The 23202-nt window shown below is 44.6% G+C and overlaps 1 protein-coding gene across 1 annotated transcript in view; it reads right to left on the reverse strand.

Moving 5' to 3' along the window:
- Positions 1-3173: 3173 nt before the first annotated feature.
- The window catches only part of FBXL7 (F-box and leucine rich repeat protein 7), a 458260-nt gene continuing 438231 nt past the window's right edge, over positions 3174-23202 (reverse strand). The window contains exons 3-4 of the mRNA XM_025270690.3: positions 13665-14276; positions 3174-4478 (exon numbers count right to left, since the gene is read on the reverse strand). Of these exons, the coding sequence (XP_025126475.1) occupies positions 3742-4478; positions 13665-14276 (1349 nt within the window). The 3' untranslated portion in view covers positions 3174-3741. The remainder of the gene's footprint in view (positions 4479-13664; positions 14277-23202) is intronic.

Consider the following 23202-nt stretch of genomic DNA (forward strand, 5'->3'; position numbering starts at 1 on the left):
GTAAGAAGGAAGTTGAGGATAGCTACTTTTAAAATTGGCATCTCCTAAAATGTTTTTGAGAGTCCCTTGGGCTGCAAGGAGATCCAACCAGTCCCTTCTGAAGGAGATCAGCCCTGGGATTTCTTTGGAAGGAATGATGCTAAAGCTGAAACTCCAGTACTTTGGCCACCTCATGCGAAGAGTTGACTCATTGGAAAAGACTCTGATGCTGGGAGGGATTGGGGGCAGGAGGAGAAGGGGACGACAGAGGATGAGATGGCTGGATGGCATCACTGACTCGATGGCCCTGAGTCTGAGCGAACTCCGGGAGTTGGTGATGGACAGGGAGGCCTGGCATGCTGAGATTCATGGGGTCGAAAAGAGTCGGACACGACTGGGTGACTGAACGGAACTGAACTGAAAATGTTTTTACTTGCTAAAGATGGAATTTTCCATTCACCTCTCAGTACTTGCTTTTTGCCATACTAATTTCTCTGATCTAAAGGTTTGGGTAGGGAGATATTTGGCATTTCCTTTTTTCCAATCGATTGATAATTTTTCCTTTTCAATCAAGTTGCCATATTCCCCTTCCAGGTTTTTTTTTTTTTTTTTTTTTTTTGCTGTACCATCAAAAGGTGGGTTAGGGAACTGAAGATATAAACTGTGAATGTAATGATTTTTACTTACCTGCTAATTTTTAGCCAAAGACAATGAGCTAAGGGGAATGACACAGCCACGGGTGCAACTTTGACAGCAGCAGCAGTGACCTGACGTGCTCTCTATTTCAACAGGAGGCAGGTTTCTCCCTCACTCTTGAGTTTCCCCATCTGAACATCAGGCTACTCTGCCAGGGAATTAAATGAGGCTGAACCTGATTACCAACATATTGCTTTATTTCTCGGTGGTAGTAAATTAAGGCTTTCTAGAGTCATACAGCACGCAGTGATTTGAACATTAGAATTAAAAAACAATAACAACAACAATGAGCATTCAATTTAGCAGAGGCAGGAAGGAAGCAATGTTTAAAAACAGGTAAATTTCCTAGTGAGGCTTTTTGCATGGTCTCTAAAAATCTGCTGAGCTGTTTCCCCAGGAACCACTGTCATAGATTCATATGACAAGGGGAAGTGGAATGGGTGAAGAGCAGACTGGGAGAAAGACCGAAACGGGGAAAGATAGGGCATGCCAGGTAATCAGTGTGAAGGCTGGCTTTGTCTCAAGTTTGGAAGACAGTGTAGGTGCTATGGTCAAGAGGTGGTGATCAAGATATTTGGAATGGGACACTCCCTTTCTGGTTGTGTGAGCCGTTTTGGATCTTTCCTCTTATTCTAGGAGTATTACATTGGCTCACTTGGAAGATCTCAGTACCAAGGGTTAGGGATGATCCTTTGTGACTTATATTCTGAAGCTTTGAACAGAGTCACAAGTCACACAGCAGGGGAATGCTACCTTCAATCCCTTTCATGGTTCTAAATGTTGTTACTAGATACTCTCCCCAGACAAACAATTCCTTTCTCCCTGTGGCACGTGGCATTGACTGCACCTCCAAGTTGCTGACGGTGTTGACTGGACAGGTGGCCATATATCATGTGATGCATCTCACTGCTATCTCCTTCTCAAAATAAGACAAAGACACGCAGGGAGCCTGACATGGGAGTGCAGCTGTCAAGCGGTGTATAGGCTGGATGTGAAGCTGTTCCATGTGCTTAGCTTGGAGATACCAGGCTCTGGGTGTGGAGGGTGGGTCCTCTGAGAAAGAAATGAATGAACTGTTTGGAAAGTGAAGGAGGAGGGGTGTTGCCAGAGAATAATTTAAGAGAGGTCATGGGCTTATTAACAAAAATCAATGAAATGACATGAAAACAAGCAATGGGATTATTGGCATCCTGACTTCGCATGAATGAGGATAGCAAATGGATTTCCATCCAAATAGGACCATTTCACATTTATACTTGGCAACGGCTTTAATGTTGGATATCAAAGTCTTAGCTGGTGGGCCAGTGCCTACGTCTTATCACGTGTTCCCTCTTCCATTTGTGGGGCACTTTTGAGTGGACAGGATTTAAACTACCTGGAAATCTGCTCTGCATATTTGAGGAAGGACAAGCAGACATCACAGGGGAGGCACACAGGGTGGCAATCTGCACACATAAACACTTATGACTTAACCCCAACAGGCTTCACGTGATGCAGTCTGGATGCCCAAGAAAATAAATAGATGAGAAAACAGAAATGTGATCTGAATGACAAAGAACCGAGGCATCTGTTCCTGCCAGCTGCAGGGCAGATGTGTGCGTGCACGCCACGTGTGCAGCGACAGGGATTTGACAAACCCTGGAGGACACGTGTTCTCCTGGGCCTCCCTTGTTAATTAAAAATTGTGAGTGTCTTCCCTCCTACTTGGAAACACTCAGAAAGATCAACCTGACTGGGGGATGTGGGTTGTGCTGTGATTAGGAATTCCATCACCTCCGTGCGATGGGGTGGAGTGGGGTGATGCCAAAAGCATGTGTGTACAGAAGCCGTCCATCTGGCTGGGTAAGAGAAGATGACCAAGAGACTCGCTCATCAAAAGAAACAAACTGAATGACACTCAGATTGGGGAGAAGAACATACAGGAGGTGGGGTTGGCACGCCTCCTGAAAGCACTCACAGAATAGATATCCTTGGAAGAGGTAGATGCCTCTTGTGCTGCCAAGGAGCTTGGGTTTACTGACATCTCTTGTTCCCTCAATTCTAAAATGGGCATGAAGCTCATCCTTGATTAGATCAGAGGAAGTCCTCTGATTCAGGGCTGGAAGCAGAAGCCCAGAGAAGTCAAGTGTTTTGCCCAAGGTCACACAGCTAGTAAGTGGTGGAGCGGGAGTGGGATGGGAGGAACAAGGCAGGTCTCTTCCTTCACCCTGTTAACTGCTGCAAGTGATTCTTTAAAAGGGTTTATAAGTGCTGCGTATATAGCAGGTGCTGTGACGTTTATTTAACAAGAATTTTGCTTGGGTATGGGATGGGAGAGTGTGGTTTAGGCCAGTCAAGCAGTTTAAAGAGGAGGAGGTGTGGCTGCTGCTGCTAAGTCACTTCAGTCGTGTCTGACTCTGTGCAACCCCATAGACAGCAGCCCACCAGGCTTCCCTGTCCCTGGGATTCTCCAGGCAAGAACACTGGAGTGGGTTGCCATTTCCTTCTCCAATGCATGAAAGTGAAAAATGAAAGTGAAGTTGCTCAGTCGTGTCCGACTCTGTGCGACCCCATGGACTGCAGCCCACCAGGGTCCTCCGTCCATGGGATTTTCCAGGCAAGAGTACTGGAGTGGGGTGCCATGAGCAGTATTATTCTGACAATTTGTTGTTACTGTAGGAGAGGGAGGGGTACGGTTGGATGGATGGGGTGCAGAACTCCGGGGATGTGGCCAGGAGGAAAGAAACTGAAAAGGGGGCGTTCTTAAAGACATCGCAGTCAGCTTTCTGAGGCACATGTTTTTGAGAAGAGACATCACCACCAATGACCTGATTCCCCCTGCAAAAAACCGTTGTCTGGAATAGAAATGGGGCTCCCTCACCCTCCTTTCCTAACCCTCTGTTGCCCGTGAGAAATTAGAAAGAAGAAAAGCCAGATCCTTAAGAAGAACCTTCCTGGAAGAAAGAAGCTGTTCCGAGTGGGTGTCGGTGCTTACATAGGCTGCTCTGAAAAAACAAAACAAAACAAAAAAACCAACGTGTTCTGTTCAGGTCTGTACGGCGACAGCGACGGCGGGAGGCTGTCCCTTCAGAAGAAGGCAGGGTTGGTGTGCTCGATGACGCAGCGCTTGCAGTGGCGTTTCACGAAGCGCAGCGCCTCCACGGACACCTCGCAGTCCTGCACGTTCAGCATCTGCAGGTCAAAGCAGTTGGCCGCCACGATCTGCAGGCCCTGGCCCGTGATGCTCTCGCAAGACTTGAGGCTGAGGCGCTTGAGATTGAAGCAGTTCAGGGCCAGGCACTCCAGGCCCGTGTCAGAGACCAGAGGGCATTTGCCGATGTCCAGGGACTTGAGTTTGGCGCAGTTCTTGGCGAGGTACTCCAGGCCGTGGTCCGTGATGCCCTCGCAGCCCCTGGCGTTGAGGTAGCGCAGCTTGCCGCAGTACTTGGCCACGTAGCGGATGCCCACATCGGTGACCCGGCCGCAGTGCGCAATGCTGAGGTACCGCAGGCGGGACTCCAGCTTGGCGATCTCGCGCAGGCCAAAGTCGCTGACGAAGCGGCAGTCGCTGACGCTCAGCTCCTTGATGGAGGTGCAGTAGATCATCAGGTAGCGGAGGCCCTCGTCGGTGAGGCGGACGCAGCGCCGCAGATACAGGTGGGTCAGCTGCGTGCAGTGGGCCGCGATGGTGTGCAGGCCTTCGTCTTCCAGCACGAAGCAGTCCGTCATGTCCAGGTAGCGGATGGAGATCTGTTTGCCGTGCAAGGGGGACAGTTTAATGGAGGCCTCGCGGGTCAAGCTGATGCAGGTCACCTTGGAGCATCCTAGACGGAGAGACAGAACACACGCTCAGAACGACCTTGGGGAATGGGGAATGGTGGGGGGGCTCCTGAATAGATTCCTAGCCATCTCTGGATTTGGGTCCCTTCCCTTCCTGGCCCCTCAGGAGAAGGAATGCAAGAATGGGCTTTCCGTGTTCATTTCATCATTTAACTACTCTGGGCTTAAGAGGCTTTGGGGTTTTAGAATCAGAAAGATAAGGGTTCCAATGGATCTAGATCCATCAGTGGTTGGCCTGACGTTTGGGCAAATCGGTCCTTCAAGTAGGTCCTTTGCTTTAAAATAAGGGTGCTCTGCTTCCCTGGAAGATGGCTGTAAAGAAGACATGAGACTGTGTGTGTAAATATCCCATCCTGGTTCTGGAAAGTTCAGGAAGCTCAGTTCTTACCCTGCAGTGGTCTGGTAGCTCTCTGATCCAAAGAAGTGAGATAGGAAATAGAAGGCTGGACCATGACTGCGGTTTGGCAGAAAGAGCACTGGCTTGGGAGTCACAATCCATCTCAGGTCTACTTTTTATGGTCTGAGGCAGGAGGGTTAAGTTTTCTGAGTCTCAAGACTCTCCTCTGAAGCGGGAGTGAGTAGCTGGTATGCCTATAACTCTGGGGATATAATAATGAGGATGCAACCAGGTAATGGATATGGATATACTTTGAAAACCATGGGAAATATATGTCATTAGTCTAACAAAGTGACCGTCTAGGGATTCAGTTCCACCTTCTCTGGTCCAGGAAGAACAAAATCAGGATTATCCTCTATCCCTTCAACCAGTTTGTCCTGCTTTTACCTGCTACGATCTATTTTCACAGCTGCCAGACACATCCTGGAACAGTACTCCTGTCATGCTCAAGGCTGTCTCACTACAAGTGTAAAAGCTCACGTCGAAAGGGGGCCTCCAAGGACCTGCACCCCTGGGCCCTTATGCCTTCCCCCTCTTCCAAGCCCACTGGCCTCCATGCTAGTTCCCAGATGGCTCAGGTGCCTCCCTGCCTCAGCAACTGTGCACTGGACAGGGCCTCCCTGGATAACGCCCTGGGTCACCCCCACTTTCTTAGGCTTCAGAGCAACTGTCCTTTCATAGGACAACTCTTTGTGAGTCATCCTGAATGAACCAGTACCCTCTGCCTGACTCCCATTTATTTTCAGCATTCGTTATCACTTTGAGGCATTATATACCTATTTATTCACTTTCATTCACACTTATTTATGTGTTTGCTGTCCTCATGGAATGTAAGTTCCTGAGAAAAAAGGACTCACACTCTTCACTGCTGTATCCCTCATACCTCGTTCAGAGCTGGTTCTCACTAAGTACCTGTTGAATAAATGAATGAATGATTTATAGAGTGTATACAGTCCCTATATATCAGGGCTTCTCTGATAGCTCAGTTGGAAAAGGATCCGCCTACAATGCAGGAGACCCCAGTTCGATTCCTGGGTCGGGATGATCTGCTGGAGAAGGGATAGGCTACCCACTCCAGTATTCTTGGGCTTCCCTGTGGCTCAGCTGGTAAAGAGTCTGCCTGCAATGTGGGAGACCTGGGTTTGATCCCTGGGTTGGGAAGATCCCCTGGAGAAGGGAAAGGCTACCCACTCCAGTATTCTGGCCTGGAGAATTCCATGGACTGTATAGTTCATGGCGGTCATAAAGAGTTGGACACACTGAGTGACTTCACTTTCCTTCATTTTCATGCAGTCTTTTATAGGAAAACCTGATAGGATAATCCAACTTCCAACATTTAAATATCCTCAGGATTGTGATCGAGGCTGAGGTATATCTAACATTGATAAACCAACTATTTTATAGTTAATTATAATGTCTTTTATTTCTGTTGAAAGATAACATTTACAAAGTGCTTTTTATAAACATTTGAGAAAACGTTTATTGATTTTCTTCATTCTTTTTTTTTCCCACTTGATTCTTTAAACAATCTGTTTTCTAGATAAGGAAATTAGTACTCAGGAAGATATCTTTAGATGCCTCTCTAAACTCCTTTCCCCTAAATATGTGTGGGAATAAATTTTATATGTATATATTTATACCATATATTATATAACTATTATATATTTTATGACATATGAAACACTCATTTCATTATATATTTCAGTTCATTGTATATTACTATTTAAAATATGTACACAGTCTATTTTAGTATATGAACATATATCATTAATATACATAGCCAAATACATCATATAAATGTAATACATACATATATTTCCTTCCACTATGTAGACTGTACATATACTTTTCATTTTCTCTCTCCTCCACCCAAATCCCTCTGCCGCTCTAAAGCCAGGCGCCTCACCTCCGGGGCTCCGTGCCTTGGCTGATGATGTCATCTCCAAGCCTTCTAAGCGACCACGTGATAGTGTTAATGGGGACTTTCCTCCCACTCCTGGCAGGCTGCCCAGGAAACTCTTATAATATGAAATTCAGGTCCTGGGAATAATGACATTCAGAAGCCATGTGCTACCAAGTCGAAGAATTTCAGGAAGCAGCGAAGCATACACCCCAGCACTGGAGAACAAAGATGTGGCTTGTCAGAGCCTGTGCGCACAACTCCAGGGGGCTCTGTGGTTTTGCAGAAGGTGGTTGGTACCCCTCAATTGTCGCTCTGAACTCTCCCTTTGTTTTGAAGCTCTTGTTTTACACTGACTGCGATCCTGCTTATGCTGAATCTGTAGGTTCACATAGTGGCTGCCCATCTGTCATGACATGACGGTGAAGGCACTTAACAATCACAGGACAACTTTGTTCCTAAACTCTTAGTTCCAGTTTCCTATTTAAGAAAAAATATCCAGTAAAATCTGCTGCACTCCAGGAAGAATACTCTATTCGGTCCAGGGAAATATTTGTCTGCATTTTAAAACCAAACCCTAATTTAATGAAATACTAGCTTAGCTCAGTTTTGATGAAGACACTATTTTGATATGCTTACATCGTTTTAGGTCAATCATTTTAAATTTCAGCTTTAGCCCTTTTATAGATTTGCTAAGTTTGGGTTGAAAATAAACTGATTCATGGCTCAATGGGTAATATCTGTGGCCAGTGGATGCATGTATATATTACAGACTTGCAGAGAACATGAGAAATCATTCCCTTTGAACTTCATTTTTTAAAGATGAGGCATCTCAGATTCAGTGAGATTATATGACTTGTACAGTCAGACTAGAGAGAATTTTCCTGATCTAAGACTTCTAATAGAGCAGGGATGGTAAGAATTGACTAAGAAATAGCATGCAATTGATGAATTGCATGAGAGATGTATGATAGATGTACCAGCATGAAGTGAATATTTAGACACTGGGGTATCATAAGTCTTGGGAGTGGGGATTCTTGGAAGAGAGAAATAATTTGAATACACAAATATGGAACCCAGGTAGTATAAAGTAATAGCAGGAGCAAATTCAAGGGACAGGAAAGTATGGAGGCAGAGGGGGAGTGAGCAATATTCACAGGATAAAACACAGGATTTATCCTGTGTGGCAGCTAAGATGGGAATAATCCACTGGGGTCGGATATTGGGGGCCTGTTTTACCATGCAGGATAAGGAGTAGGGATATTACACAACCAGGAGTGGACAGTATGGGTTGAACAAATCTGGGGCTATCTTTAATTAATTCCAGATTTGGTTCAGCTTTCACAAAAATGCTCATTACCACCTTCTCTCATTATTGGGTAATAATACTCTGGGATATAAAAGGATGATATCAACAAAGACCAACTACTGCCTCGTAAGTGTGTTACTGAATAAAACACACATGGGAGAACTTAACATGAATGAACTCATCTAGTCCTCCCAACCAACTGTTTTACTGATGAGGAAGTTTTAGTCACTGCGCTATAGCTTCCCGAGCGCTTGTTCAGAGTAGTCACGAATGACAACTTTGTTTGAACCCTTTAGATATCAAGATGACTGGGGCTTTGAAACTCCTCTGTTGAACGAATTACATTATCACAAAGTACAGATATAAACCATGCCTCATTTTTTCCCATATAAAACTCATAATGAATTGAGAATACACAAGTACCCAGTTGCAAAACCGAGCAATGCTCTACCTGCTTACACTCAAAATGCAGACACCTGGGAGGATACCCTCAGCTTCCCGGGGGTCAGGCAGGAAAGGCTTTACTTAGGGGATGCTTGCACTGGGCCTTCAGCAATGAGACATCTGTTAAGAAGGTTTTGGGGGAGGTGAAAGGGGGCAGAAGAGGGAATGGCATGCAGGTCAGAGAGGTGCCCACACATCATAGTGTGCACAGGCGTGGTGTACTTGGGAAATTCAAATGGTTCCAGGAAACACAGCATTCAGGTTACTAGGGGCAGGGTGAGATTTGAACCTAGAAAGAGCAGCTCATGAAGTGCCATATATGCTTTGCTAAGCAACTTTTTTCCTACATGTCACGAGGAGGGATTGGAGATTTTATGCAGGGAAATGAAGGGTTAGCTTTTCAGTTTGAAAACATTCCTCTGGACCTTGGTTGTATAGAAGGTGTATTGATGGAGTTGAGGTGGGTGTAAGGCCAGTGATAGGGCAAGCATGCATCCAGGCAGGCAGGCAGAAGAGAGGGGGTGGACTTAACATTCTGGGGGAGTAGAATCACCTGGACAGGACTCAATTGGTCTCATATAACAGATCAGGAAGGGTAGTAAGGAGGACTCCCAGGTCTCCAAGTATAGGGGAACCTTTGGAAGCAACTTCACTTGTAATAATCATAAGATTTAAACTTTAAAAATTGGTTAGTTGTAATATATTCTATTGATGTTTAGAGATGTTATTAATTGTGATGGTTAATTTTATGTGTCAACTTGACTAGGTGACAGAGTGCCAAGATATTTGGCTAAACCTTATTTCTGGGTGTGCCTGTGAGCATTTTTCTGGATAAGATTAACATTTGAACCAGGAGACTCAGGCAGACTGCCCTTCCCAATGCATATGGTTGTTGTCGTTCAGTGGCTAAGTCATTCTTTGCAACCCCATGGACTGCAGCATGCCAAGCTTCCCTATCCTTCACTGTCTTCTGGAGCTTGCTCAAACTCACGTCCATTGGATTGGTGATGCCATCCAGCCATCTCATCCTTTGTTGTCCCCTTCTCCTCCTGCCTTCACTCTTTCCCAGCTTCAGGGTCTTTACCAATGAGTCAGTTCTTTGCATCAGGTGGCCAAAGTATTGGAGTTTCAGCTTCAGCATCAGTCCTTCCAATTAATATTCAGGACTGATTTTCTTTAGGATTGACTGGTTTGATCTCCTTGCAGTCCAAGGGACTGTCTAGAGTCTTCTCCAACACCACAGTTCAAAAGCGCCAATTCTTCAGTGCTCAACTTTCTTTATGGTCCAACTCTCATATCCATACATGACTATTGGAAAAACCATAGCTTTGACTAGACAGATCTTTTCTGGCAAAGTGATGTCTCTGCTTTTTAATACGCTGTTTAGTAGGTTTGTCATAGCTTTTCTTCCAAGGATTAAGTGTCTTTTCATGTCATGGCTGCAGGCACCATCTGCAGTGATTTTGAAGCCCAATAAAATAAAGTCTGTCACTATTTCCATCTATTTGTTTTCTCATCTATTTGCCATGAAGTGATGGGACCAGATGCTATGATCTTTGTTTTTTGAATGTTGAGTTTTAAGCCAGCTTTTTCATTCTCCTCTTTTACTTTCATCAAGAGGCTCTTTAGTTCCTCTTTGCTTTCTGCCATAAGGGTAGTATCATCTGCATATCTGAGGTTATTGATATTTCTCCAGGCAATGTTGATTCCAGATTGTGCTTCATCCAGCCTGGCATTTTGCATGATGTACTTTGCATATAAGTTAAATAAGCAGGGCGACAATATACAGTGTTAACATACTCCTTTCCTATTTTGGGACCAGTCCCTTATTCCATGTCCAGTTCTAACTGTTGCTTCTTGACCTGCAAACACATTTCTCAAGAGGCAGGTAATCTCTTTATATGTATGTACACACACACACACACACACACATATATATATACACACACACATATATGGGACATATATATATAACTGGGACATACATATAAAACACCTCATATATATATATAACTGTCCCATATATATATATACACATACACACACATACACTGTTGCTTCTATTTCTCTGGAGAATCGTGTTGTCTAGTCACTCAGTTGTGTCTGACTCTTTGCAACCCCATAGACTGTTGCTTTCCAGGTTCCTCTGTCCATTGGATTCTCCAGGCAAGAATACTGGAATGTGTTGCCATTTCCTTTTCCAGAGGATCTTCCCAACCCAGGGATTGAACCCGAGTCTCCTGCATTAGCAGGCATATTCTTTACCACTGAGTCACCAGGGAAGCCCTAGAGAACCATGACTAAACATTAATAAAAGGTAATAAGTGATAATGAATAAATGCTAGGGCTAGTTATAGTAACTTTCAGTGACTTTTAAAGATAACTTTCAAGGCAGGCATGCTAGGGATGGGAGGGGCAGTCTCACGTTCTCTGGGGGAGTTAAGCTGTAGACCAGCCAAGCTCTATGCTCAGTGGCAGGTATATTGCCACTGGAGGGCACCGTTCGGAGGTGGCGACACAAGTCCACCCTTAGGAGTGGTTGGGTAGTTGGAGTTCATCTACCTGAAAATACCCACCACCATTCCTGCCAATATTTACAATTCTGTGCTCTCAGTGAGTTAGAGATTCCCCCGTTTACACAGTCTTTATTTACACAGATATCCAGGTCAGGTTGATAGGGAGAAGCTTAATACATAACGGTTAGCACAGGGGCCAAGCAGGGTCCACTCACTCAGGCTAGAAGCCTGGAAATTTCCATCCCCAAACAGCCCAGGCACTTTCCATATTTCTGAATCTCAAAAGAAGCCCAAAGACAAAATACAATTACTCGCAGCCTGTCCTGAGGGTGCACGGGGGAGCCCCTTTAACAAAGATGGGGATTCCAAAATGGTGTCATTTTCTAATCTAAGAAAAATAAAAGAAAATGAGGTGTTTATAAAAGAGGCCCACAGGGTTCAGAACCTTTGAATGTTAAAGAATCCAATCCCTTAGTCCCCACACCCCTGTTCTTTTTTTTTTTTTTTTTTAAAAAAAAGAAGAGGAAAGACATCTAGGGAAAGCTGTGAACTGTCCCAAATCACAGACTTTTGAAGCTAGTTCCCACCGCATCATAATGCTTTCTCTTTCCAGAATTCCTTGGGGGGGGGGGGGGAATGTAAGAAAACCTCTTCGTTTCCTGTTTCTTTATGCCAACAGCTGCTCACGACTAACTGAACATACGGTTTCCATGGCTTTGTGCTGGAGCCAACTCAAGGCGGGGAGCAGGGAAAGAATGTACGAGAAATAATTGACTGTCATCGGAAATATTTTCAGATGTCGGTTTTCAAAAGAGTGAGTGAGCTCCGAGAGCTGACTTTTACCTCAGGTTTTGTTAGAGGATATCGTTTACCTCAGATGCTGGTAAATCCCCAACTCTATTTCTTGGCCTGTTCAGTGGTTTTTACTTTCAACCCCTCCCCAACAGTCCCTGAGGTTGTGGCTCGCGCTGCTCATTTCTTTAACTCCCAGTTGCATCTCACACACTCCAGCCTCTCAAATGTGCATCTTTTGACTGGGTAGCAGATGAGATAAAGAAAGGCTGTTAGTCTGGCTGGATCCACGTCTGGCGCCTCAGTGCGAGTCTGGGCTTTAATTCTTCCTGCCTGTGAGAGGTTTGCAAGCAAAGCAGCCATGCTGGGAGTTCCTTCATTTTAAAAAAAGAACGAAAGGGCTTCCCTCATAGCTCAGTTGGTAAAGAATCCGCCTGCAATGCAGGAGACCCTGGTTCGATTCCTGGGTCGGGAAGATCTGCTGGAGAAGGGAAAGGCTACCCACTCCAGTATTCTTGGGCTTCCCTTGTGGCTCAGCTGGTAAAGAATCCACCTGTGTTGCGGGAGACTTGGGTTTGATCCTTGGGTTGGGAAGATCCCCTGGAGAAGGGAAAGGCTACCCACGCCAGTATTCTGGCCTGGAGAATTCTATGGACTGTATAAGTCCATGGAGTTGCAAACAGGAGGACACGACTGAGCAACTTTGACTTCACTTTCAAAGGCTTCACTTGGTGGGCCCTACCCTTGTACTCTGTAATTAAGAATACTGCTTGATGGCAGAGGCCAATACAATACTGAGAAATGATTTTCCTTCAATTAAAAATAAATAAGTTTGGGAAATAAAAGAATATTCCTTGAGAAAAGATACAAAAGCAACCCAAGGCTGAGGAGGGTAGGAGTGAAATATGAGGAGACCCTGAGCCATGATGGATTTTTCCCAATGTCTGCAAAATTTCCAGCCATGGTGACCACTGGCCACAGCACAGAATCAGCTTAAACACAGCTCTCAGGCTCCATGCGACAGTGACCAGTGGATGTCAGGGCAGTTTCTAAACTACTTTGGTTTCAGCTAGAGAGCTGGCTCTCATTTATCTGTGATTAGATACTTAGTTCCCATTATCCATGGTTTGTGCTGCCCTGCTGGCTCAGTAGGAGACCCAGCTTCGATCCCTGGGTCGGGAAGATCCCCTGGAAAAGGGAACAGCAACTCACTCCAGTATTCTTGCTTGGAGAATTCCAAGGACAGAGGAGCCTGGTGGGCTACAGCCCAGGGGATCTCAAAGAGTCAGATATGACTGAGTGACTAACACCACCACCACCTATCTACGGTTGCTCTGAAATTACTTTGAGAATTATGGGGAGGAAAGACACACTTGACAGTCACACTAACTTGTGGGACTTGCCTAGCTGCTCCAGTGGTTAAGACTTCACCTTCCAAAGCAGGTTCTAGCCCTGGTCAGGGAGCTAAGCTCTCACACGCTTCTTGGGCAAGAAACCAGAACATAAACCAGAAGCTATATTGTAACACATTCAATAAAGACTTTTTAAAAGGTCCACATCAAGAAATAAAAAAGGCACACTAACTTGAATTGCCAGACATAAGATGCCTCTAACTCCTTTAAGAAGTTGACATCATTTGACAAAAGGGATACCTCTGGCCCCCAGAATCATGGTTCCATAAAGACAGTTTTATAGGAAGAAGAGTCACCCTGCTGAGCCCTGAATATCACAAAGGGGGACCCTTCCCAAGTGTCAGCGTCCTCTCCTGCTTTGGGAGGATGCGCTGGGAAGGGCCCACGGATGGCCACATACCTGACACATCCAGGTGCTCCAGGTTGGGACAGAGGGACACCACGTCGAAGACTGCCTCGTTGGAGATGTTGTAGCAGCCGGAGACTTCCAGCCGCCGGAGCTCCGGGCAGCACTGGGCAATGGTGTAAAGACCTCGGTCCGTGAGCCGCCTGCAGCCACTGACACTGACGGTTTCCAGCATGAGACAGACGTTGGGTGTGTCCTGACAGAGTCTGCGGGTGAGCACCTTGAGGGCGCGGTCCACGTTGATGGTCTCGCCCGTCAGGCGGATAGTCCTCCAGAGGCGCGGGTCCCAGGCCAGGTTGTACCAGCGGCGGCACACGCGCGCGCAGCGGCACAGCTGGTTGGTGGGCAGGAAGGAGAAGACCTGCACCATGGCGTGGTCCGGGAGCCGCTCGATGCTGGCCTGCTCCTTCTGGGGCCTGGAGGCCAGCCGAATGAGCGGGTGGGTGAGGCGAGTCGGGGGCGGGGAGTGGACCATGGCCACCGTCTCCCCGGTGATGGAGGACGAGGAGGTGGACGAGCCCCTTCCATTCTGAAATCCCGGCAGGTTGGGTGGGCATATCAGGGCTGGGCTGGGCGTGCTCAGTGTGCGCATGCTCAGGTCGGAGTCTGGCAAAGGACAGAGAACAAAGGGTTAAGGATGGACGGGGCGGAGTGGCGAGGGTGGGGGCGGGGGAGGCCGGGAAGGAGGCAGGGAGGTGGCACCCTGTCCCCTGACATCCTTCCTGGGCAGACGCCGGCTCAATCTGTCTCATTGGAAGCAGGAGCCCATGCAAGTTTTCCCCATTAAGAAACGGGCCAATTCTTCACTATCTCCACTGGGGTGGGCAAACTATCTCTAGAGGGTCAGATAAGAAATAGTGGAAGCACTGCAGGCCATCTGGGTTCCATCCCTGTTGCAGTTACTCAGTCCTGCTGTTTTAGTGCAAAAGCTGCCATAAACAACACAAAAACGAGCCCAGCCGTCCTGGATATTTTTCCATAAAACTTGTTCTGTAAAAACAGATCAGCCGATTTGGCCCCAGGGTTATAGTTTTCTGACCTCTGATCTACATTAACGGTGATTATCTAAAGGGCACAACTCCAAAGTTTTATTATTTCTATACTGGGAGAAGAAAGTTCATATATTGTGAACACAAACTGATTTACTTAGGTTAGGCAGATGCTTAAGCTTCATTTATAAAGGAGAGGAATGCATTTTAAAGGAGAAGACTGGCCAGTGGGGAGAGAGCATTAGCTATCTTTGCCCTCACCTGCCCCCTAGTGTCCAGCCCCCCATCTTTTGATAATGGTACCCCAAACTCTGTGATCTGGGATCTGGAGAGCCACCCTGCTTCCTTCCCCTGTCAGACTAGGCACTTCAGATGGTATTTGCAGTCCTTGAATATCTGTTGCAATATTTATTTTTCTTTCTTATCAATAATTCGTCCCTTTGCATTTGAATAATGTGACTTTTTTTTCTGTTCCTTGGAACCAAAAAGGTCACTTGATGAAGAAGTAAATGGTTTTTAAATTTATGAGGGATTGAGAGACCTTTAGAATGCTGCTTTAAGAAGTCTGCTCATTTCATATCCCTCCCCCAACCTTGATATATATATATATATATGTGGAAGAATTTATTCTTGCCCTATATAAATGTTTGTATGTTATACATTTTACATATATAGATAGATTTATTTAGGAAGACATTTATTTTTTCTAAATATGTTTATATATTTCATACACACGTGTGAATATATATATATATATACACACACACATACGCACACACAAACACATATCATATATACATATATATATATAGAGAGAGAGAGAGTTTACCTCCAAAATACACAGTTCTTTACCTGTGAAATAAGTGAACTGGTCTAGATAATTTCTAAGTCACTTCCAGCTCTAATTATAGCTCTAAAGACTTAAACAAAAATTCTATCCTTGTGTGCTTTTTCACATTTTGTATCTTGGGAATTTTCATTCAAACACTTGTCTTTTCAAAGAACTCCTGGTAATAACACATAGAACTTCTGACACAGGACATCTCTGCTGAGTATTTGTAGTCTTCTCATTGATAGATTTTTTTCTATGCTTTCTTTTAAATTTACTTCTCTGTGGCCTAACACTGAAGATGCCCTACACAGGTCACCACTTTTCTCCTGGAGCATCTTTGAGTTATTGTCTGCCCTCCCTCAGCCCCATACACTTACAGACACAGCTTGTCTGCCTCTTGAAGTACGAAACGTTTTGTGACTGAGTGCAACTGCCACCCCCTCTAAGAATAGTTGGGCTTCCAATGGCACCCACTCCAGTCCTCTTGCCTGGAAAATCCCATGGATGGAGGAGCCTGGTGGGCTTCAGTCCATGGGGTCGCTGAGGGTCAGACACGACTGAGCAACTTCACTTTCACTTTTCACTTTCATGCATTGGAGAAGGAAATGGCAACCCACTACTGTATTCTTGCCTGGAGAATCCCAGGGATGGGGGAGCCTGGTGGGCTGCTGTCTCTGGGGTCGCACAGAGTCGGACACAACGGAAGTAACTTAGCAGCAGCAGCATAGCTCAGTTGGTGAAGAATCTGCCTGCAATGCAGGAGACCCCAGTTTGATTCCTGGGTCCGGAAAATCTGCTGGAGAAGGGATAGCCTACCCATTCCTATATTCTTGGGTTTCCCTTGGGGCTCAGCTGGTAAAGAATCCTCCTGCAATGTGGGGGACCTGGGTTCGATCCCTGGGTTGGGAAGATCCCCTGGAGAAGGGAAAGGCTACCCACTCCAGTATTCTGGCCTGGAGAATTCCATGGACTGTACAGTCCATGGGGTTGCAAAGAGTCTGACATGACTGAGAGACTTTCACTTCACTAATAGTTCCTTTCTATCTTTGAGATAAAATGAATTCCTTCCCTTTTGAAATCCCTACCCTTCCTTATACAGGCAAGTGTGAATTTATCTTTCCCTATTGCTTGGTTGTATTATTTTTCTCACTTTTGCATTTCTCCCTATACCCCCATATCCTTTGTCATGTGATTCTGCAGTCTTCCTAGGCAGAGTATATTTCTTCAGTCCAGTGATGTGGGCTTTGGCCACGTGACTTGCTTTGGTTAGCAAATCTTAGGGGGTGTGATTTGCCCAAAGCCATTTGGGTGGTTGGGCTTGCCTACCTGTTTATATCATCACCCTGGGAAGAACATCCTCAGTTGGTCCACTGACCTTAGAATGACGAGAAGCCCATCACCTCATCAGATGAGCAGACAGAAGTGGCCCCAACCTGCAGCTTAGAGCCAAGCTCAACCAAACCTGGCTGGAATCAACAAATGCCCAAGTGAACCACAGATGTGTGAGCTGGAATACTGAGGTTTGGGGTGATTTGTAATACAGCACCCCAATGGCAACAGATGATGGATACAACTTCTACTACACTAAAATCCCCTTTGAGACAAGGATTGAATCCTCTTCTTCTTTGTGTCCTGGCGGTGCCTGACATGGTTTATGTTACATAGCGCTGCTGTGTGTACTCGGTCGTGTTGGACTCTTTTGAGACCTCATGGACTGTAGCCCTCCAGGCTCCTCTGTCCATGGGATTAGTTTCCAGGCAAGAATACTAGAGTGCGTTGCTGTGCCCTCCTCCAGGGGATCTTCTAGACCCAGGGATAGAACCTGAGCCTCCTGCATTGGCAAGCAGATTCTTTACCACTATGATACCAAGGAAGCCTTACGGTACATAAGACTGGGATTTGAAAGGAAGCATTTATATGTTTAAAAAGGATTAATATCTAGCTTGGCATGTACTTTTCTATCCCAGCTGGTATACATACTGCATTTTAAATCATTCATAAGGAAAAAAAATATGCACTTCTGTCTTTTGTAATCAGCTAAAATAAACAGCACATCTTTAAGGAAAACCTTAAGTGTAAACCAATTAAGGGTTTGAAAACTGCCATCCAAGCTACCACAGTACTAACCATTATTACATGAACTCCTAGAATTGCCTCTAAAGTTACCATTTTTCTTAGGAGGTTGAGCAACTTCTTTTGGATCAGGGAGGAGGGACAATCTTAGGTTTTCAGCTCTGACATTTTAGCAGCTATGAAGGCTCTGAAATCTCTCTCCTGCCTGCCTCTGGTCCGTTCATCTTAAAAGAGAAAGACGCTTAACTGTTCTGCGGAGACCTGTGTAGTTTGATTTGGGGCCTGGAGGAATGGACTCTTCTTATGGTGGGGGTGGAGGTAGATTCCTAAAACCTGTGTCTGTAATGGATTCACTTTTCATCATTCTTTTATACACCCAGTACTGGATCACAGGAACACATGAAGATTGCCTAGCACTGCTCTTAGTTTCTTTTTTTTTTCTTTCTCTTCTTTGCCAATAATCATGCCCTGGTATTAATGGCGTCCACACTCATAAAGTGATGGCAGTCTGGCACCCCTGTGGGAAACATTCTGCCATGGGAGACTCTGGAGCACAGTAATGGCTCTCCACTCCAGCTCTTAGCAGCAGGACTCTCAGCAGTAATTCAGGACAGCAGTGCACTGGGGGCTAAGCAGCGGAGCCTAGGAGATTTCAGCCAGGAGAGCTGGATGTCTCCTTTTGCCAGAGCATGCACCAGGATTCTCTTGAGTTCTTTGTGCTCATTCTGTGTGCATGCCTAGTCGCTTTAATCATGTCTGACTCTTTGCGATCCCATGGACTGTAGCCCACTGGGCTCCTCTGTCCATGGGATTCTCCAGGCAAGAGTACTGGAGAGGGTTGCCATGCCCTTTTCCAGGGGATCTTCCTGACCCAGGGATTGAACTCATGTCTCCTGCATTGCAGGCAGATTCTTTACCGCTGAGCCACCACAGAAGCTTATTCTACAGTAGGTCAAAAACCCTCCAAGAATTTCTGAAAGGATACAGTCTGTTGTAATCGAATGAACTGCACTCAATAATTAGAAAAAGGATGAAGAATGATGAGTAATACTATGGTCTAAATGTTGCTAGCTGTCTCACGTTCGTGTGCTGAGTGAATGTTAACTCCCGAAGTGATGGTAGGATGGAGGGTGGGGCCTTTGGGAAGTGATTAGGTCTTGAGAGTTGAACCTTCGTGAACGGGCTCAGTGCCCTCATAAAACAGACCCCAGGAACTGGCTCTCACTTCCACCCCGTGAGGTGACAGTGAGGAGGCAGACTTATGAGGAAGTGGGCCGCCCGCAGATACTCAATCTGCCAGCATCTTGATCTGGGACTTCTAGAACTGTGAGAAATACATTTTTCTTCCTTATAAGCCACCCAGTCTGCGGTATTTTTCTACAGACAAATAACAACTAGAGATATTCGTGCCCAGATGTTGTCACAAAGTATCTTTTCTTGATACTTTATGTCTCTGTCTATATATATATATAGAGAGAGAGAGAGAAATATAAATATATAAATATTTTTTCACTGCACACATGCTCACATACACACATAAACACATTTTTAATTTGGAAATAAATGTTATTATGGATAAAATACACATAGTTGCCACAGAGTTTCTCTTCCCCTTGGGGACTCAGAGCCATTTATTGCCACAAGGTATGATGTATAATAACAAGAAGTAGTTTTTCCTTACAGAATGATCAAGAGTCCCAGAGTATAAATGCACGTGTGCCAGGAAAAGAGAGTATGGCTTCATATTCAAAACGAGGACCATTTCTGCTACCAAGTCATGACCTCCATGTGCACACAGCCCGGCAGGAGGACCTAGTGCTCTCTTTGCACGCGATTTTTTTCTCCTTTGTCACTTTCAGAGGACTGGCCACTAAATGGACAATGGCAAGAGCTTCTATTTTTTTCTGATACAGATTAGAAGCAAGGATGTTGATATCTGATCCCTGGACATACACTCGAGAGGAAATGATCAAAGACAAATATTAAGATGATAGAGAGAAGCAATCTGGAACCCTTCTCCTGGCCTTATATGACACTGCAAGACAAACAAGCAAGAAGAAAGCTGACTTTATTTGAACTCAGAGTATAAATTCAGACTATTTTGTAAGAATTAACATATTTTCATATCTGAATACCTACTCCAAGTGAATTTCTACCTATCTGATGTCTAAGGGCAAAATCGACCCACTTATTTTAGCAGTAAGATGATCCCATTGGGCGACAACACAGAATAACTGAGAGGGTATTATCGCCACTTTTAATACACTGTATACTTTCTTATCCATTTATATAAATTAGCCATTATGTTACATCTTTCTTTACTGTACCCCTAGGCAAATGGTGAGATGTATGAATAACAAATGGAAGAACTCTTCCCTGAGCCGCATTATTTTGAGAAGCAAAAGTAGCACTTGCAAAATCTGCCTGTGCTCAGCTGCTACATTGTCTCTGATTCTTTGCCACCTCATGGACTATAGCCTCCCAGGCTCCTCTGTTCCTGGGATTTTCCAGGCCAGAATCCTGGAGTGGGATGCCATTTCCTTCTCCAGGGGATCTTCTCAACCCAGGGATCAAACCTGAGTCTCCTGCATTGGCAGACAGATTCTTTACCACTAAGCCACCTGGGAAGCCCTTGCAAAAAGTACTAAGTGAAATATACATTTCCAAAAGCTTCTGTCAAGAGTCAAATCTACGATAACTGGAAATGGGCATCATGATGAAATGGCATAGAGTAGCTTGTTTGGAGCCTCCCTTCCCTGTTGCTTCTGTGGTATCCACATTGCCATGAGATGCAGGTATCACCCACACAGTGTTCTTGGCAAGGATCACTGCAAACCGGCATATGCAACAGCCACTTGTATCAGTTAATTAAAGATCAAATGTCCCCTGAAATACCAGGACAAGGAATGCCCAAACTCTTAGGAGATAAATTCATCTTTTTAACATCTGAAAAATTTTCAGAATGTAAAAAGGAGGTGGCTTTTTTAAATTTACCAAATGGCTATTTACTCTGCTGACATTCTCTGAGCAAACTTTTTTCAATAATAAGTACACGAATTGATAGGGAACTCAGTTACAGGTATACTCAATGAATTACTTCATGGTATGTAGGATGGATGGGTGAATGGAAGAAAGAATGGACAGATAGGCAAAGGTACAAAATGAAAACATTATAAAATCTGCAGAAAGGGCATGTTTGGTTACATATAAATATGGAAATGTTAAAGAAGTCGTTAATCATGAATATGTAAGACTCTAAGAAAGACAGAGATGAACACATGTTAATGTCATGAAAGCAGAATGGGGTAATTTATGGAGAAATAAGCAAACCATTTATTTGCAATAGGACATTATTTTGTGACCTATCTGTTTTTCCTAATGATATCGAGAAGTTGGATCAGATCAGATCAGATCAGTCGCTCAGTCGTGTCCAACTCTTTGCGACCCCATGAATCGCAGCACGCCAGGCCTCCCTGTCCATCACCAACTCCCGGAGGTCACTCAGACTCACGTCCATCGAATCATTGATGCCATCCAGCCATCTCATCCTCTGTCGTCCCCTTCTCCTCCTGCCCCCAATCCCTCCCAGCCTCAGAGTCTTTTCCAGAGTCAACTCTTCGCATGAGGTGGCCAAAGTACTGGAGTTTCAGCTTTAGCATCATTCCTTCCAAAGTATCCACCAAATTGATATATAACACAAAAACACCTACCACGGATGTCTGCAGGAAAATATACAGAATAAACTGCAAGGGATACATAGTGATAGACATTGGGTATTCAAATTCAGTAGTCTGGGCTGCTGCAGAGTCTTGGATTACAGATTTACAGGCAGGAAAGAAAGTGACAATTCATTTACTCATTGGATCATTTAACATACATGGTTACTATTGTCTGAGAGCCCGGTGGGGTCTGGAAGGGAGGAGTTTTTGCATTTGACTAAATTATAAAGTGGGCTTCCCAGGTGGCGCTAGTGGTAAAGAATCAGCCTGCCAATGTAGGAGACATTAAGAGACATGGGTTCCATCCCTGGATGGAGAAGATCCCCTGGAGGAGGACATGGATCCCCACTCAAGTATTCTCATCTGGAGAATCCCATGGACAGAGGAGCCTGGCAGGCTCCATAGGGTCCATAGGATTGCACAGAGTCAGACCCGACTGACGCAACTTAGCACAGAGGCACGCAGATTATAAAGGAAATATTCCTGACCCACCACGTTTCTGCCCTACAGCCCCATTCAAGTACTTCCACAGCAAAGACCCCACCCTTTTCCAAAAGCTTGTAGCCTTTAGGGAGAGAGAAAAAAAGACTCTCTATTGAGAATGTGTCTGCATCACACAAAATCCAGGCTGAAAAGGAGAGCAAAGTAGGTCCAAGTCTGAAAAAAAATCAGTTTTCAGAAGTCTAAGGTAAGGACAATGAAAATATAAAATCTCCCAATAATTTGAATGAAAGACTATTTAATTTGAATTAAAGAATATGTTTAGTAAAAACTTTTGAATTTTCTCAAAATGAGGCTAATTTTCACTTCCTACAATGGAGATCCTAAGTCAAATAAATGTAATTATATTTTTTATACTGATATTTTCATCTGTTGTCTAAAATAAGAGACAGTGAATTCTTTAAAGTTTAAGAACTTGTTGCTCCATTATTAATTTAAAATATTTCCAAGTATGTGATATATGTGTGAATGATATGTTTTATGCTCTTAAATATGTAAAGAATACCCAAAAGTATAGCTGTCTTTTTCTGAGGGGAAAAAACCCTATGAACTTTCCTACTCATGGTTGCAAACGTCCTGGAAATTCTGCCTCTTTGGTAATTATAACACAGTATCAAAAATATTCAAGGCATCTCATGCACACATGCTTATTAGACACATTTTCTTCTAACGAGATAGCTGCTTGTTCTGTACAAGTTTTTATTTTCAAACCACTGCTGTTTACACTCTAGGAAGTCATATTTACATTACATTGGCCTTTCAAAGTCAAAATTTACAAAGCTACTCTGCATTTTCCCCCTGTGATTACCAAAACTTTTGTGCAAGATGCTTTCCATTATAAGTTGTCTTTCTACTCCAGAATTCTTGCCATAAAAAGCAAAGTTTCTTTTCTTAGCTTAAACTCAAGCTTAAAAAAATAGATCCATAAAACCTAGCTTGTGAAAAAAAAAAATACAATCTAAGGGATCTTTTTCTTCTTGTTTGATTTCAAAATATTTTCTTTTAATGTGGTTCACATCATATCCACACCCTAAAATTTATTTAAGGTATTGGTTGCTATGAGGCGGAAATTTATATAGACAAGGTTAACCTTGCGTTTTACCCAGAAGTTACCTTTAGGACTCAAGGGTTCTTGCTCGGAGGTCATCGGCACCCTCAAGTGGGTGTGCATGCTAAGTCACTCAGTCATGTCCGACTCTGTGTGACCCCCATGGACTGTGGCCCACCAGGCTCTTCTGTCCATGGGATTCTCTAGGTATGAATACTGGAGTGGGTTGCCATGCCCTCCTCTAGGGGAGCTCCCCTACCCAGAGATCGAACCCATGTCTCCTCTGTCTCCTGCATTGGCAGACAGGTTCTTCACCACTAGCGCCACCTGGGAAGCCCATGGCACCCTCAAGATCAGACTAAAGTTAGGG

This window comes from Bubalus bubalis, chromosome 19 (assembly GCF_019923935.1).
Source record: "Bubalus bubalis isolate 160015118507 breed Murrah chromosome 19, NDDB_SH_1, whole genome shotgun sequence".
NCBI classification, from domain to species: domain Eukaryota; kingdom Metazoa; phylum Chordata; class Mammalia; order Artiodactyla; family Bovidae; genus Bubalus; species Bubalus bubalis.